Consider the following 18,651-nt stretch of genomic DNA (forward strand, 5'->3'; position numbering starts at 1 on the left):
TAGCGCTCTCCCACTTGAGCCACAGTGCCACTTCCGGCTTTTTTCTTTTTGCTTATGTGGTGCTGAGGAATCGAACCCAGGGCCTCATGCCTGCAAGGCAAGCACTCTACCACTGAGCCACCTTCCCAGTCCTCAAGCACTTTTAAACTAGTGAGCCCAGTCTTGTGAATCTCCACCAGTTTCTTGTGGGAGATTGTGGGTACCCTGGGGAGATTAAATCTCTGGGGAGATACAGGCTAGAAAGAAAATACAACAGATTAATACCCTCCACGGTAAGACCAAGGAACGCGCCAGTAACAAGGCCCTTCAGTGTGGTTACTGTTGGCTGCAGGAGCCTGAGGAGGGGAGAGGTCAATGAAGACATGTCCCCTCAAATGCAGCAATGACCAAACTAGATTGGCCAGGGGAGCAGGGCAGAGTGCTTGGCCTATGGCTGCCAAATGCAGTTAGGAGTAAGTTCTAGGGTCCTACAGCCCAGTAAGGTGACTGTATAAAGGGTTAAAAGAGAGGCTTGAGGGTTCCAAATATAAAGAAACAATAAAGGAGATGAAAATATCAGTTCCCAGGGAATATACATCTGACATAACATACTGTAATCCACAGGTGTGTATAATTATGAAGTCTTACTAAAGAAAACAAAAACAACCCCCAAAAACATATACCTTGGTAACCACTAGAACTAAACACCGTTGCTAAGCCCTGTAACGCCTTTCCTATCTTCTGGTATTCCTTGGGTAGTGCTGAAAGAGAAAAAAGAAGAAATGGTTAGCTATACCTCTGAGCAGACTGAATGAGATACAACTGTCTTTTTTTAATAAAATGCTGATACAAAAATGATGAACCGATTACTGATTTCTTCAATTAATCTTTTAAATCATTATTTCATTGCCTAATTAGTGATGGATGCTGCCATGCGCCCATCCCCTGCACTCACTGGATGGAACACAAATGAAAGGACATTCCCTCAGGGGCTCCTTGGGGAAAAGGCACTTGCACTTACACACACACACACACACACACACACACACTCACTCACTCACACTCAGCACATCACCCCACACTCAGAGATGCCATCTCCATTGAGAGGAACAAGGCACAGAAAACCTACACGAGGGGCCCACATCACAGGCAAGCCAATAACAAGCTGGACTAACGCTGACAAAACTGTGTGGTGAGAACGATGAGGCGACTCACTTCTGATCCCATGCTAGCTAGGATTCTGGGGTCACTGGGGTCAGGGTTTCTGCATCGCAGGCCGCTCTGTATATGTGAACTGAGCCCCTCAAGGGCTTCTGCAGCCTTTGGAAAAGAAGTGCTGCTTGAGCTATGCTGCAGGCTATGGGGGCTGAGTCCAGAGTGAGCTGGCCGAGGAAACTTTCTGAGCTCACTTACCCAGTTTCTGCCTCTACCTGGAGTTAAAGATCCCATCAAGAACTTAACCACAATTTTCATTTTTCAGAATAAGATTTTTAAAGTCTATATTTGTAAGAAGAAAAAAAATTCCTGAATTAACTCCTACATCAAGTGCCGCAATTTCTCCCTATCTCCAAAAGAGCAGCAGTATTCATCCAGCGTTTCCTGGTGTATAACCGTGACTTCTGAGTATATAAGGCATACAGTGGCCACACATAAGGGACTGAATTCTGTAAAAGAAACCCTAATGCCGCATTTGTGTGATGTCCTTAAAAAAACTGGATCATGCTGGGTGTGGTATCTCACACCTGTAATCCTAGTTACTCAAGAGGCTGAGATATGGGAATCCCGGTTCAAAGTCAGCCCAGCTAGGAAAGTCTCGAGACTCTTACCTCCAATTAGCCATTAGAAAACTATTAGTGTTGCTGTGATTCAAAGTGGTAGAACATTAGTCTTGAGCAAAAGAGCTCAGGAATAGTGTCCAGGCCCTGAGTTCAAGCCCAAGACCAAGCAATGAAACAAAACAACAACCAGAAAAAATTGGATTACTAGGTTTACAATCGCTTAACCGTTTCCCCCAAAGGACACACAAATGTAAGTGACTTGTTATGATGGCCTTGCAAGAGCTTTACAGCTACAGTGAACTTAATTTTTTGTTGTTATTGGTTTCTTTTTTGTTTTAATGGTTCTAGTTCTGGGGATTTAATTCAAGGTCATTGCACTTACTAAGCAGGTGCTCTACCACTTGAGCCATGCTTTTAGTTCATCTTTTGCTTCTTGCTTTTCATTCACTTTTGCCTGGATTGGCCTAAACTTCCACTTCTACTTCATACATGGCTGGAATTTCAGTTGTGAGACGCATGCTCACCTTTCTTTTGTTGGGACAGGGCCTTGCTAACTTTTTATTACTATCTAGCCTTTAGTCATTATCCCCCCAATCTCTTTCTCCTGAGTGGCTGGAATTATAGGCATGAGCTATCAAGCATGCCTAGATGCATTTTTCAAAGTTGACTTCTTTCACTTACACTTTATTTCAAATTAATTATTTTTGCAATGTCGAGGGTGGAACCCAGAGCTTCAGTCATGCTAGGCAAGCCCTCTGCCACTGAGCTCCATTCCCAGCCCTCCTCCATTTATGCCTAGAGAACAGCGTCACTGGATGATGGGTTGTGCTGTTCCATCCGGGGCGACCTGCCAGCAGAGCCGCACAGCCCTGTGGATATGAACAGCACCTGACTCACAGCATGGTCGTCTGCACACCAATGACAGGAAGGCAGAAGTTCTTAGAGCCAGGGAAGGGTGAACAGGCCATGGCTGACACCCCTCTCCCCTCTGTAGTACCTAATCCATCTGACTCACCTGACGGTATTTTCTATTACCTATTCTGGCTTTTCCCAAAAATTAGGGCTTCATCAAATATAACATATCTTACCACATGGATAAAGATTAAAAAATAAAATCATGAGCAGGACTCCAGAGTCTTTAACCTGTAACTTCGCTTCTGGGAAAGGAGAATGGTAGGATCTCAGTTCAAGGCCAGACCAGGTAAAATGTTTAAGAGACGCCATCCATCCAATAGCAGATGGTGGTATACACTTCCCATCCCAGTTATGTGGGAAGCTAAGACTGGAGGGTAGTGGTTCCAGGCCAGTTCAGGCAAAAAATCTAAGATCCTATCTCAATAGAAAAAGCTGCACGTGGTGGTGTGTGCTTACCACCCCAGCTACAGTGAGGAGGTTCACATTCTAGGCAAAAATAAACCATCTTAAAAGTTAACAAGAACAAGCTGGGTACTGGTGGCTCATGCCTGTATTCCTAGCTACTCAGGAGGCTGAGATCTTGGGATGCAGGTTTGAAGCCAGCTAGGCAAGAAAGTCTGAGAGACTCTTATCTTCACATAAAACCAAAAAGCCAGAAGTGGAGCTGTGGTTCAAGGGGTAGTGTACTAACCTTGAGCAAAAAAGCTTAGGACAGTGGCCAGACCCTGAGTTCAAGCCCCAGGACTGGCACACACACTATACATCACACACACACACACAAGCCCCAGGACTGGCACACAAACTATACATCACACACACTATACATCACACACACACTATACATCACACACACACACACACAGAGCAAAAAAAGGGGCTAGAAGTTTAGCTCATATAGTAGTGGAGTGTTTGTCTAGTGACCATGAAGGCCTGAGTTCAAACTCCAGTACCACAAAAATAAATAAAAATCATTAACTGGATGTGTAGCACATGTCTGTAATCCCAGAACTTGGAAGCTAAGCCAGAAAGAATGAGAGTTGAGGGCAGCCTGGGATACATGGTTAATTCCTGCCTAAATAAAGAAGCAAATTTGTAAGTAAAAATAACTAAGTTCACTCTGAACAATGAATTAAATTTCCAGAGTATAAAACCCCAAATAACTGAACATTAAACATAGTGTGGTTTCTTATGAGGCTTTTTGATTTGAACTTTGTTGGGTGGAAAAGGAGAGTGAAGCCAAAGCTATGTCACCCTTGTATGTGAGGGGCAGGGTCCCCAGACCAGAAGAGGCACTCACGCCCAGTGCAGCGCTTCCAGTGCTCCTGCCCCACGGTCAGCAGCTCCTTCACACCGTCATCCATGGCCTTGGTGAATTTCCCCACAGCATCACATTTCTGTTCTCTGTGGGCAGAGACACCATCCGTCACATAGAGGATAAGGCACTGATCACACAGCCCCAGCTTCTTGCTTTCCTGCATGCTGACACCTGCCCTTCAACGAGGTGAGTCTCCGAAGGGGCTGGATTCCGATTTTCTTTCTTTTTTTTTTTTTTTTGGTCGGTCGTGGGACTTGAACTCTGGGCCTGGGCACTGTCCCTCAGCTCTTCAGCTCAAGGCGAGTGCTCTACCCTCAGCTCTTCAGCTCAAGGCGAGTGCTCTACCACTTGAGCTACAGCGCCACTTCCGGTTTTCTGGTGGTTTATTGGAGATAGGAGTCTCACGGTCTCTCCTGCCCGGACTGGCTTTGAAGCGCGATCCTCAGATCTCAGCCTCCTGAGTAGCTAGAATTACAGGCGTGAGCCACCAGCGCCCGGCTTGGATTCTGATTTTCAAAGAACTATTTACAATCTGCCATGTACATTTTAACTTTGCTTTCTTTCCTCCTCAATTCTTATAAATTACTCTAAAGGCAATAAATCCATCATTTCCTGAATATGTTATTTAGGGAAGTATTGGGATTGTTTATTTATTATTTTAATGAAACACAGACAAAAAAGGCAGAACATACCACATAGTAATACTTAAGACAGAACCTCCTTACTGATAAAGAAGGATCTACCAGCCTGCAAAGACCATGACATACCACTGGATCAAAAAAGGTTGTAAGACAGAATATAGGGGCTATGCTGTAGCTCAGTGGTAAACATGAACTTATTAGCATGTGTCAGGCCTTGGGTTCAAGCCCTGGAACCGAAATTGAAACACCAAGCCAGCTAAACAAAACCCAAGAATATAAAGTAAGATTATTTAATTTAATCACACAGTTTTCAAAAGTATATATGTTTAGAAGAGTTTGGAAGTCTGTAAATAACATTCTAACACCAATTATATTTCTCTTCTGAAGGGAAAAATTAGAGAATTGTGCTTTCATGCTTTTTTTCTATGTTTTTGTTTAATATATAGCAATAAACTCTTTTTTTAAAAACTAGTCTTGGACAAAAAAGGAGCCTATTTTAAGCAATGATTAAATAATGTGAAACACACAAGCAAAGCAGGGTACACACTTCTTTTCTTTTTTTTTTGGGGAGGCTGATCGTGGGGCCTGAACTCTGGGCCTGGGCGCTGTCCCTCAGCTCTTCAGCTCAGGCTAGTGCTCTACCATTTGAGCCACATCGCCACTTCCGGCTTTTTTCTTTTTGCTTATGTGGTGCTGAGGAATCGAACCCAGGGCCTCAGGCATGCAAGGCAAGCGCTCTACCACTGAGCCACCTTCCCAGCCCCAGGGTACATACTTCTTGCTTCAGAGCAGTGCTTGCGAGCTTTCTGCCGGGCTGCGGGTACAGCTGGGGAGGTGAGCACACGCATGCTAGGCTGCGGATTCCATTCCCAGCACTGAGAAAAAACCAAAAACTAATCTGCTTCGCTGGATACTGTGGGTGCTGGTGGCTCAATGTCGTTTTGGCTCCGTATGTTTTATTGGAAATAATTGTGTCAACTAGAAAATCTGATAAGCCAGAAAGCCAGGACTAAAGTGAGCACCTGATGTCCTTGTTACCTGACTATAAACCCCCACTCACTTCATGTGAATTACAACCGTGAAAACCAGGCCCCGAGTGTAAGCCGGAGAAGGTAGATGGAGATGGAGAGGAGGGAAATTCGGCAGTGGCCCTTACATTTCTATTAGGTCCAAGTCAGGTGCCTCTGGTTCCATGGTGGAAAATATCATAACTCCCACCAGCTCATCTTTTTCTGCCTTCCTCTTTCCGGTTTTCCATTCCTGTGAGAACAGTATGACGATGTTAAAGGGGCCGCAGTTCAAACTGGCTTGCCAAATTCCTGAAGCCAAGCAGCTAGCACTCCCCAGCTAGCACTGGGGAGATGTTAGATGGTAGGTGCCTAACACACCCATCTTTCACCTCAGGGCATGACCTGTGAGGCCAGGCCCTCTCACAGTGAATACTTCAGCCACAATTCCTTTTCCAGTGCCACATGGAATACAGTCAATTTGGACAAACACAACTGCTTTCTAAAAAAGTAATGCTTTTCCAAAATATAAGAAACTTAAAAACAAATAGATTATGAGCCTTATCTAGTTGACCCTCTCCCTTCCTCTCTCCCCACAAACACACAAGGTGTCCCAAGCAAAGGTGGCATAGTGAGCCCTCACAGCGAGGGTGCCACTATCTTCTTTATGGGAGGACACAGGAGAGATCTACCCCCAAATTAGTTTTGCTACTTTTCCCTGCTGGCAAAGAACCCCACAGTATGCCCTGTTTAGCCTGTCTTTTTTGGTTCCACCTATGGTTATGAGCTACACTGACGCTGACATGAATGCGCAGCGCACTCCTTTCATGTGTGAAGATGACGGCCAGGTTAGCGTTCTGCTGTTCTAGTGGTAGCCACCTCTAGTGAGTGAGGGCTCCCGACAGGTCTGCACTATTTCTCTCTGGTATATTCCTAGAAGCGGAGATGCTGGGTCCTGAGTACTCAATCTCAGTTGACAGGTCAGTAAAGCTGTTTTCCTATTGATTTCTTTCTGCGTTCCTAGGGCTTGAACTCGGGGCCGAGCACTGTCCCTGAGCCTCTCTGTGCCCTTGAGCCACAGCACCCCTTCTGGCTTTTTCTGTATACGTGGTACTAAGGACTTGAACCCAGGGCTTCATGCATGCTAGGTAAGCACTCTACCACTAAGCCACATTCCTAGTCCCCTCCAATTTTTTTTTTTTTTTTTGCTTATGTGGTGCTGAGGAATCAAACCCAGGGCCTCACGCATGCAAGGCAAGCGCTCTGTACCACTGAGCCACCTTCCCAGCCCTCCAATTTTTTTTTAAACCAGTTTTTACTCCCACCAGCAGAGTATGGGTCTCAGTGGCATGTCACCCCATCTAGAAGACACCTGCCATGTTCAGTCCTTCCTTATTTACCCAGTGTGGCTGCAGTTTGCATTTCCTTAATTGTTGATGAGATTAAGCACTTTTCTATGTATTTATTCATGGCGGATGGCTCAGATGTCTTTTTCTGTGAATGAAGTACATTATCAAATTTCCTAACTGCCAAGTGCTGGTGGCTCAAGCCTGTGATCTTAGCTGTTAAGGAGGCTGAGATCTGAGGATCACAGTTCAAAGCCAGCCCAGGCAGGAAAGACCATGAGAGTCTTTCCTCCAATTAACCATCAGAACACCAGAAGTGGAGCTGTTGCTTAAAGTGATAGACTGCTAATCTTGAGCAAAAGAGCTCAGAGACAGCACCCAGTCCCCATAAAATAAAATAAATTTTGCTGGGTGCCAATGGCTCAGATCTATAATCTTAACAACTGAGGAGGTTGAGATCTGAAGGTCAGTCACTATTTGAAGTCAGCCCAGTCAGAAAAGTCCATGACACTCTTATCTCCAATAAACTACTCAGAAAAAGCTGGAAGCAGGGCTGTGGCTCAAGTGTAGAGTGCTAGCCTTGAGCACAAAGAGGCTCAGGAACAGCACCCAGGTCTTGAGTTCAAGCCCCAGGACAAAAAAAAAAGCCACAGATGTCTAGGATATATTATTGTTATTATTAAACTGTACTATGGATAAACATGCCCTTCAAAAATGGTTTGTGTGGGCTGGGAAGGTGGCTCAGTGGTAGAGAGCTTGCCTTGCATGCATGAGGCCCTGGGTTCGATTCTTCAGCACCACAGAAGCAGAAAAAGCCGGAAGTGGCGCTGTGGCACAAGTGGTAGAGGGTTAACCTTGAGCTGAAGAGCTGAGGGACAACGCCCAGGTCCAGAGTTCAGGCCCACAACCGACAAAAAAAAAAAAAAAAAGGTTTGTGTAACTGCAATGTAACGTAATGTTTTCTCTCACAACAGCTCCCCACCATAACTCACACACATCCTCTCAGGAGTTGAGGTTGGCTAGAGCAATGGGAAAGGCTCACTGATTACCGTCAGACTCGCATGGCAGTTCTGAGACACACATACACACACACACACAGATACAGATACACACACAAAGTGTACAAAGAAAGAACCGCTGGAAACAAGGCCCCAATATTCCATTATTTTAAGAGTATGTATCTGTCTGTAAATATATAGAGCCCTTTGAACAGTTTTAAAAATGCATTTTTTTTTGGTCGGTTGTGGGGCTTGAACTCTGGGCCTGGGCACTGTGCCTCAGCTCTTCAGCTCAAGGCAAGCGCTCTACCACTTGAGCTACAGTGCCACTTCCGGTTTTCTGGTGGTTTATTGGAGATAGGAGTCTCACGATCTCTCCTGCCCCGGCTGGCTTTGAAGCGTGATCCTCAGATCTCAGCCTCCTGAGTAGTTAGGATTACAGGCGTGAGCCACCAGCGCCCCGGCAAAAATGCATTCTTTTAAAAATGCATTCACTGGGCTGGGAAGGTGGCTCAGTGGTAGAGTGCTTGCCTTACATGCCTGAGGCCCTGGCTTTGATTCCTCAGCACCACATAAGCAAAAAGAAAAAAGCCGGAAGTGGCGCTGTGGCTCAAGTGGTAGAGCGCTAGCCTTGAGCTAAAGAGCTGAGGGACAGTGCCCAGGCCCAGAGTTCAGGCTCCAAAAAAAAAAAGCATTCACTTCAACAAGTGAAAAAAAAGTTTAGCAAGTTTAGCAAGTAAATCTGTCTGAAAATTCTAACAGGGTATATGATAGTCTATTATTTGAAGAAAAGTAGCACCTTTGAATGGTCATATATTTAGCACCCATGTGCTTTGCGTTAACTCACTTTTTTACTCTTTTAGAGTGTTTTCTGAAATAGGAATATTTGTTGTAAGGAGTAAAATTACAGAGAAGACGTCTTCGGAAAAAAGAAAGATTCACCAAGGAGCCCAGTGAAGGTGAGTGAGAGGAAATATCTGCAGAGCAGCTGATAATGAGATGTCTGGCAGCCAGGTCTTCCTGGTGTCAGCGAGGAGCAAACGGACACTGACAGAATGGCTGGCTAGGGGGTGGGCAGTTACACAAAAGTGACTTGACTCTGAGAAGAACCATTCATCTTGGACTCCCTTTCCTTTGGTGATATGGAGGCGCTGTGGGGCCGAAGGCAGCCAGAAGACTTGCTCCTCCCATTCCTGTCCTATTAGGCTAACTGCACTCTCCTTTGGGATTTGTATTATTATTATTATTTTTGGTCATGGGGCTTCAACTCTCGGCCTAGGCGCTGTCCCTGTGCTCTTCAGCTCAAGGTGAGTGCTCTACCACTTGAGCCACAGTGCCACTTCTGGTTTGCTAGTGGTTTATTGGAGATAAGAGTCTCACGGACTTTCCTGCCTAGGCTGGCTTTGAACCGTGATCCTGAGATCTCAGCCTCCTGAGTAGCTGGGATTACAGGGGTGAGCCACTGATGCCTGGCTCTGTATTACTTTTTAAAGCACCTCCCAAAACAACTCACTAAGTGGTACACCTGCCCCGCATACCAGGGACGCTGCTAATAGGTCCTGGACGTGGCACGACCAGCTTCCTATGGCTGGGTTTACATTTCTGTCTCTTTGCTTGAAGGGAGTGACAAATAACCAACCAAGGGAACTTTAGTCCTTTCAGAGGTAAATTTGGAATGAATGTGACACCACAGTGAGGAGCTGCCCTACCTTCTCGTCTCGGAAGTTCAGGAACTGCTGGAAAAGCTCACTTTCTGAGACCACTGGGTGGCGGCACATCCTGGTCATCCAGGCCTGAAGCCTCTCCATGCGCATTTTGATAAATTCTTCTTCAAAGCGACCTGAAAAAGATAGACTATGAGTGACACAACTCTCTAAAGTAAACTGACAAGCTATGTTTTATTTGCTATGACTACTGGCTGCTTGGTAGAAAGCTATTTTATAAAAGGTGCACTACAGCGATTTATCACTACCTTAAAAACATTTGCTGGAAATGCTCAAAGACCTCCAAGGAAGGATGCGGCAGGATTTTAGTTTGTTGGTTTGTTTTTGGCAGTATGGGGCTTGAACTCAAGCTTCTGCACTTACCTGCCTGCTTGTTCCACTGGCATGCTACAACTTGAGCCAAGCCTCTAGCCCAGCTGTTTGCTGATTATTCTGGAGACATAGTCTCTTAAGACTTTTGTGCCCACATAGCTTCAAAGTGTAATTCTTAGATTTAAACTCCTCAGCAGCCAGGATTATTATGGGCATAAGCCACCAGTCTTTTTCTTTTTTTGGTCGGTCGTAGGGCTTGAACTCTGGGCCTGGACACTGTCCCTGAGCTCTTCAGCTCAAGGCAAGTGCTCTACCACTTGAGCCACAGCGCCACTTCTGGTTTTCTGGTGGTTAATTGGAGATAAGAGTCTCATGGACTTTCCTGCCCAGGCTGGCTTTGAACCGTGATCCTCAGATCTCAGCATCCTGAGTAGCTAGGATTACAGCTGTGAGCCACTGGTGCCTGGCTTGGTGTCTAATTTTTAAAAATGAGTTTCCAGTTTACTATATTTACAAATATTATAATTAAGACTTAAAATTTTAAGGTAAGTCTTATCAATACAGAAGACTATCTCTAGTTTATAAACAAACACAAAGTCAGCCTTTTCTGGATGGCCCAATGCAGTTAACACTCTAGAACAAACCAAGTACTTGTATTCAAAACAAAGAAAAGCAACTCTACAGGTAGATGTGGTGCTGTATGCCTGTAATCCCAGCACTAAGAGGCTAAGACAGGAGGACCCAGAGTTTAAGGCCAGCTTGGACTACAGAGCCAGTTCCAGGGCAACCAGAGACACATAAAAAGACCCTGTTCCAAAAACCAAAACAGAAAAAGCAAGAATGAGATGAAGGCAGGAGAAGGAAGGAGGAGGAAGAAAACAGAGGAGGAGGAAGAAGAGAGGGTCAACAAGGATTCAGGACTGAAGCTTTGTTCTCCATTAAAAAAAACAATAAAGTAGCAAAGACATTTGTTTTCATGAATCCAATAATGAGAGCTCCTATCCTAGAACTTACAACCATGAGAAGTACAGCTTGGTAACTGTTTTTTTTTTTTTCCTAATTTATTTTTTAAATAAGTTACTGTTTCTGTTTTAAAGGAACAAATTGGGCTTGACAAACACCCCAGAGTCAACATCAAAGGAACACTGAGAATTTATGAGCCTACAAAACAAATTCGCCAATGGTGAAGAGGTTTCTGAAGGTAGAATTCCAGCTATGGCCATGTACCTGAGCCAATCCTCACCCCACGCAGCACAGAAGCGCAAACAGCACCTCTGCACTCAGGCAGACATCTGAGAAGCAGGTCTGCATATCCTGTGTATGTGGTTTGGGTCACATACTGTGAATCCAGACACAAGCACAAGAGCTCTGATAGCGAATGGGATCAAACATCCCACTAGGCATTTGGGTGACTTCCATGTGTGTGCGCTCTGCTCCGGGTACCTCTTCACAGCTGTACTAACTACTGATGCCCTACTTGTGCATCTTATTGCTCTAAAACCTGCCAGTGCATCACTAGTTCACAGGACAATCTGATTGCATCCTTTTACCTGTCATTCTATGTTTAGCATTACAAACACTCACCTGTGACTTGCTTGTCTGGAAGAGAAGGAATTGGAATGGCTGACCCAAACTTAACTAGGAGACGTTCATATAACCAGTCAAAGTGCTTATACCTGTGGTTTACAGATCGATTAGTGTTCTGCAAGACAAGAGAAACAGACAAAAAGTTAGCAATGCCAACAGCAGAAAAGAAAGAGAAAGCAGGTAATGAGGTACTCACAGTGGGTGTCAGCTGATACTCAATGTAGCTCTTCAGACCATACATCTTGGAGCCTTTCCTAGGATCTGCTACCACACAGTCAAAGGTAGAGGTAGGATAAACCCACATGGGGCCATAATCTCCAACCTACACAATGGTAGAGAAAAAGTTCATTTTGTACTGAGAAATTGCTATAAAGCAGCACATGAGTCTTTTCAAAGAGGCCTTTGGTGGACCAGTCTTGCTTTTCTTTGAGGAGGTGGACATTGGTGTCAGTCCCAGGTAAATGTCACAGACAAGGAGCACACTTGTTGGACAACTGCTGTTCACCAAGATGGTTGGTCCCCGGGGAGGCAAGATGTGGTGGGTGGGGGGTGGGGTAGGAGGGGTGGGAGGTCTCAGCTTCTCTAGACTAGCTGTCTCAAGCTATATATAATGAAGGGCTGTTGTTTTCAAATTCCTATCCCCCCTGCCCAGACTGGTTAAGTTTTATGAGCTAAAAAAACACACACCTGGACTCCTCCATGCTCTTGTATTACTACCAAGTCTTCTACACACTGTTTTTACACTTATTTCATGGTATACTGGAAACAGCAGTTTTAAAATGGGCAGTTGGTCTGTGGATGGTATTTCGATCAGCATTATTCTAGCTACAGAAATGACTAACTGGATTGCACAGAGGCTGGTATTTATTGTTTTACCGTGTGCGTGCACGCGCGCGCGCACGTGTGTATGTGTGTGTGCGTGTGTGTGTGTGTTGTTTCTCAAAGGCAAGACTCTCAGAGTCAGGCAGGGTGGAATACACCTGTAAGCCCAGGACTCGGTATGTTGAGGTTAAGGAGACCATGGATTAGAAGCTACCTGGAACTTCTTCCCCCAGAAGACCCATGCTAGCTATTTTCTCTTGGTACTGCTTGTGCAGAAGCAGTGGGCTGGCCTACTTCCTAAGCCAGGTGCATGCCTACCCAGCAAAGAATGTACAAAGAAGGCAGGTCCCCATTCCTCCTGCACTGTCCTGACCAGGCTTATGCTAGCACCAGGGTGGGGGGTGATCCTGGAGTGGGGTTAAGAATGGAAAGCAACCAAGCTTGAAGTGGGGTGCTGAGAACTAGAATGTAAGTTCTGAGCTGTGGATCACTTCTGCCAGGCATCTAGGTGACAATGGAACTACCACCCCACATCTGGCTGTTTCACTTGTTTAAAATTAAACCCAAGGCCATGGAGGCATCTTCAGCGGACCTTGGCTCCCGGGGACGCTCTACATCCCCATCAGGTTCAAGCTGTGTCACTCTTTCAGAAAGTTTGCTACAGAAAGGTTATAGATCTCAGAAATCCAGAACAATGGATCTTATAAAAAAACACATAAAGTGCATCAGCAGTTCTATACTATCTTGAAAATACGTTATCTTCTCACATTGTGATTTAAAAAAAACCCTGGGTTATATAGTTCAGGAACAAGGTAAAAATTAAAAAAAGAAAACCAACACAAGGTCAATAAATAGCACTACTTCTTTCTTGCCTCTGACCCTCTCAGTGCTGAGAGTGGGCTTGAACTCATGGCCTCAGGCTCTTACTTAGCTTTTTCCACTCAAGGATGGCTCTCTGCCACCTGAGCCACACCTCCGCTTGCAGCTTTTTGTTAGTTAACTGGAGATAAGAGCCTTTTTAGCTTGTCTGAGCAAGCTAGCTTTACACCAAGAGCCTCAGATCTTAGTCTCCTGAGTAAGCTAGGAATATAGGTACGAGCCACCAGCACCCAGAATAGAAAACTATTTATAGAAAAGAGGTTCATTCAGAGTTTCGAGGAGGAATGAAAACAGGCTTCAGTTATGTAGTTAATACAAGTATGGCAAGAAAGTAAAAGAAGCTGAGGAAGACCATCCATACTGAGCTGAAGGAACAGAGATTTGTGCAGGCTGAGACCTCCATGTGGAGGCAAGCAGATATAAGAGCAAAAGGATATCCAGTCCTCATTCTGTTTTAAGAATGAAACAGGATGGAGTATAAAAGTTCAGAGGTCATTAGTCAGGGAGGTGACTGAGGACATTTAATAAAGGACTAAAGAGAAGATCTCGGGGAACAAACACTATCTGGTCCTTAGAGGAGGGGATCCAGGAGACGCTCCCAAACCTGCAGCTATGACGGCTACCTTGGGGAACATCTGAGAGGAAACACTACCAAAGCACAGAAGCAGGTCTCTGCTTTCTTTTGTCTATGGGGTTCATGTCCACCTCTGTCTAAAACTCAGGCACAGGCTGCACCTCTCTGCCAGGTCTACCCTGTCTGTGAAAGCCCAGAACATGACGTGAAAGGCCACAGACTCCTAATTCAATGGAGTTTGAAATTTAGTGAAAAGAAGAAGGAGGCTTTTTACAAACAGCCTTGCAGAAACAAATTATTTGTTAATCTAACTACTTAGAAGATAATTACTCCAAATTTGCATTGAGGGAAAAAGGATAAAAGGGTCTTTCCAAGATCTTAAGCTTTTCAAAGATGCTGAAATAATAATTAATTATATACCCAGTATATCCAGTATCACTCCTGAAATTTCATCATGTCTCCCAGGACCCAAAGACTATAAAATAAGACCAGTGATTCCTCATTCTTATTTGTATCAATGGTGACTGCATCAAGGCATCCCCTTGTGCTTACAGTTAGGTCATCAGGTTCAAAAAATAGACATGGCAAGGCTAGGAATGTGGCTCTGTGGTAGAGTGCTTGCCTACCATACATGAAGCCCTTGGTTTGATTCCTCAGTACCACATACACAGAAAAAGTTGAAAGTGGCACTGTGGCTCAAGTGGTAGAGTGCTAGCCTTGAACAAAAAGAAGCTCAGGGACAGTGCCCAGACCCTGAGCTCAAGCCCCATGACTAGCAAACAAACAAAACCAAACAAAAACAAAGAAAAAAAACAGAATTTCATTTCATTGGGGAATATAGAGCTATATACTATCTAAAATAAAATCTATCAGTCATCAAAATACAGCACAACACCAAAGACTGTGTATGTGTGTTAGCAATAACCATTTCCCTAATAATACTCTAAATCAATTCTGAAGAAGTCATTAACTCCCAGCTTTTATTTGCTTGCTCCTTGAGTTGACAGCTGGCTTGCTAGAAGAAACACTATTACCAGCACATTGGAAAAGGTACCTATTCTCTTATTATATTTGCATTTTCCCAGGATAGAAATCTAAATATCTGAATTGAGTTTATTAGCTAAACATATGGGGCAAGTAAAAAACAAACAGCATATGGCTTATGCTTCACAACACTTTAGAAAATAAAAAAGTAAAAAAAAAAAGAAAAGAAAAAAGTATTAAAATACATAAAATGAATATTGTTGGTTCAGTATTAATAGTCTGAAATACTCTAAAAGTAAAAAATACCTGGATAGGGCTGGCAAGGTGGCTCAGTGGTAGAGTGCTTACCTTGCATGCATGAGGGCTTGGGTTCAATTCTTCAGCACCACATAAGCAGAAAAAGCTGGAAGTGGTGCTATGTCTCAAGTGGTAGAGTGCTAGCCTTGAGGTGAAAAGCTGAGGAACAGTGCCCAGGCCTAGGCCCAGAATTCAGGCCCCACGACCAGCAAAGAAAAAAAAAAGAATATCTGGACAATAACAGGCATTACTTTATGCTAACTATTTATAGGACCCCTAAAATGCTAACCTATTGGTTATTTAGAATATTATATCTATTTAAAAATATCTCCCCAAAGTCTAATAACTCTCCTAGCTTTAAGGTATTATCAAAGACCTTATTTAGAAATAAAGAAAACAAACAAATGAACAAACTTACAATGATGGGAATTTTCTCTTTGGGTTTTGCTAGTTGCTTGGCCAACAAATATTGCTCCATTCCAGGTTTTGCAAATCCAGGAAACCTGGTCATGAAGACAAGTGTTCATAAGTCTTGTGTCTTTTCTTGTAAGAATTCTACAGTTCTCACCCAGGTTACCCTAACACACCAGTTTTAAACTTGTTCTTTCAGATGAACCAGAACTGGAAACTGTGGTAAGTGAAACCAACGTAATCAGATCGATCAGTGGCCAGGGAGCTGCTTTTAAGCTCAACAGAGGGAAGAAAGCAAGCAGCACGATTCCAGCAGGTGTGGTAACTCATGAGCATGTTACCTGCTCACCAGACCTCACTCACCCCCTCCCCTAGCCCTCAGCATTATCAATGATGTGGCCACAAGGGCGATGGCCACACTACATTTTCCCTTTAGCACACCCAGTCGGAGAGGCTAGTCATCCCTAATTTCTGGTACTGTTCACAGCATTTGTGTCATTATCTTCTGGACTGGCCTTAAGAACCAGTTTATAAGGCAGGGCAGAAGTCTCCCTAGTGAATCAATCCAAAGTATAATAAATTTGGCTACTTCCAGGAAAATAAAAAAAAAAAAAAAACTACATCCAAATGGTATTCCTCAAATTGGGGAATATATGCATAGCCATTTCTCAAAAAGAAAGCATTCATTTGGGGCTTAGATTTTCTTTCTAAACTTACAATGGGAAAAAAATTCTTATTTTTACAAAATCCCAGCTGCATTACTTGGAATTCATTCCAATACCAAGCCAAAGGCCAATGTGACATCTCAGGTCCTTTATCCTTTCTTCATTCTCAAGCTAACTTCCCTGCAGTTTCCCACCCTTACCCCCCACTGTAACACAGCACCTACAGGAGATCACAAATCTGGGGGCAGGGGCTACAAAGGGAAGCTCCAGTTCTGGGAGCCTTAGCTTCCCCATGTGAAGATGGGACCAAGCACCTCTGAGCCAAGGGGATGGAAGCCTGATGTAGCACCCTAGTGCTGTATGTACTCAGTGAGTTAAATCACAGGGAGTTGTGTTATCATCTCCTTGCAAGGATTCCCTGCAGCCTCAATGGGGTTTTCTCCCTGCTTACTCGGCACTGAGAAGTCTGCCTGCCTCACAATTTATCACACGTCATTGTCACTGCTCAATCCAGCAGGCTTGTGGCGCCTTAGAGAACATACTGCCTACGCAGGACCTGGGAGGAGTTCTGAGAACACACTAACTACTTCATGAATGAATAGTCTCCCCTATAGCCCCTCCACTGAAGAACCTGTACTCTTGTGGGAATCGCATATAGCAACAACTCCTGGACCAGCCAGTCTCTGCAAGGGCAAAGCATACTGCACTTTTTGGTATGCTACAGATCATAGAAAAACTGGTGCTGACTATGGACACCTAGTTAATATTCTCTGAGCAGTTATGTACTTTAGTGATTACCACAGCAATCTAAAATGGAGTTCAAGCATATTAAGTTTCTGATCTCCCGCTCTGGTATAAGGTTATGTTCTATAACTACAATGCTGCTGTCATACAAAATGAATTGCTGAAAGCTGCTAATACTTAAATAGTTTTAAAATGTGTTGCAAACTTAAGTGACTTATTTATGTATGAATTAATCAAATAAGAATACATAGGGTTTTTATTTTTCTTAACTATTTCTGTGTGTATTTTCTTTTTTTTTTTATTCTGGGGATCAAACTCAGGATGTTGTACTTGCTACACAAGTCCTTTGCCACTCAACTACATCCTAGTCCAACAGAGTTTTTAGTTGTTCCCAGTACCAGAGAGACAGAAGCCTCAGAACACAAGTTTAAAGAGGACAACTTGAATGACATTTTAAGACAGAAAGAATCCTTAAAGCTAACTTCTTTAGAGCTGAGGAAAATGAAGTTCAAATAGTCAGCAAACTCAGAGCAAGTCTCATGGGCACAATGCAGAGAGGAACAAGAACTGGAGTCTCTGTTGCAAAACAGGGTCCAGAGGCAAATTACATTTAAGTGGGTTGTAATCATACTTTACACTTAGGTTTACAGAACAACTTTAGAATAATGCATATCACTATTGGCCCAAGGGATAACTTCAAATTTAAGAACTCATATATAGCCAAGAATCAGTAACTAATTTTATTCTGCATGCCACTGACCCCCAAGAAAATACATTACGTGCCCAGATCCCCGCTACCTCTACTGCCATTTACACTGACTTGTTAAGTGGCAGCTTCATGGACGAGGCACCAGGCCGTGTGCTTCCTCGCTGGGCACTGCCTGCATCAGCCGCTTCCGAATCCTTAAAGTAAGAGGACTTGGGCTCATCCCAGTCTTCGTCCCAGTCATCATCATCACCAGTTGCTAGAAATGGGAGGAGAAGATAATCGGTGCAGAACATGAGAAAACATAGAAAAATAAATTACTTAATTTTCTGGTAACAACTGACTGATGAAAGGTAGAAAGCAGGGCGCGGTGCAAGAGTACAATGTGGATGTTGTAAGTAAAGGCTCCTTATAAGTCAGCGTCAGGGTTGAATGATTTCTGCTTTTTGGTGGGAAAGAAAAATCAGAAAAAAGGTAAATATGAATATTAAGTACATTAACTGTGTGAGTGTGTGCCTGTCCTGGGGTTTGAACTCAAAGTCTGGGCAGTGCCCCTGAGCTTTTGTGCTCAAGGCTAGCATTCTGCCAACTTGAGCCACAGCTCCACTTTCAGCGTTTTAGTGGTTAACTGGAGACATGTTTTTCAGACTTTCCTGCCTCGGCTGGCTTGGAATCACGATCCCCAGACCTCAGTCTCTTGAGTAGCTAGGATCACAGGTACAAGCCCCTGGTACCCAGCTGGTCCACTAATTTTTGGCCACAGCCCAAATTCCTTATACAAAATAGTGCAGTATTGGCTCAACTCCGACACACATCCTGCTGTACTTCAATCATTTCTAAATTACTTATAATTCTTAACAATAAGAACAAAAGTTGTGTAAAAAGTTGTTACACTCGATTGTTTAGACAAAAATGAGAGGGGAGAATAAGCCATGTTCAACACAAGACAGACTTGTTTTTGGTCATG

The 18,651-nt window shown here is 43.9% G+C and overlaps 1 protein-coding gene across 1 annotated transcript in view; it reads right to left on the reverse strand.

Moving 5' to 3' along the window:
• Snx9 (sorting nexin 9) overlaps positions 1-18,651 on the reverse strand; it is a 42,120-nt gene that overhangs the window by 6,363 nt on the left and 17,106 nt on the right. Inside the window, exons 5-12 of the mRNA XM_013024538.1 lie at positions 17,799-17,943; positions 15,577-15,661; positions 11,799-11,924; positions 11,600-11,717; positions 9,689-9,819; positions 5,785-5,888; positions 3,970-4,073; positions 663-740 (exon numbers count right to left, since the gene is read on the reverse strand). Coding sequence (XP_012879992.1) covers positions 663-740; positions 3,970-4,073; positions 5,785-5,888; positions 9,689-9,819; positions 11,600-11,717; positions 11,799-11,924; positions 15,577-15,661; positions 17,799-17,943 — 891 coding nt within the window. The remainder of the gene's footprint in view (positions 1-662; positions 741-3,969; positions 4,074-5,784; positions 5,889-9,688; positions 9,820-11,599; positions 11,718-11,798; positions 11,925-15,576; positions 15,662-17,798; positions 17,944-18,651) is intronic.

The sequence above is a fragment of the Dipodomys ordii genome, unplaced genomic scaffold (genome assembly GCF_000151885.1).
Source record: "Dipodomys ordii isolate 6190 unplaced genomic scaffold, Dord_2.0 Scaffold77, whole genome shotgun sequence".
In the NCBI taxonomy this organism is placed as follows: Eukaryota; Metazoa; Chordata; class Mammalia; order Rodentia; family Heteromyidae; genus Dipodomys; species Dipodomys ordii.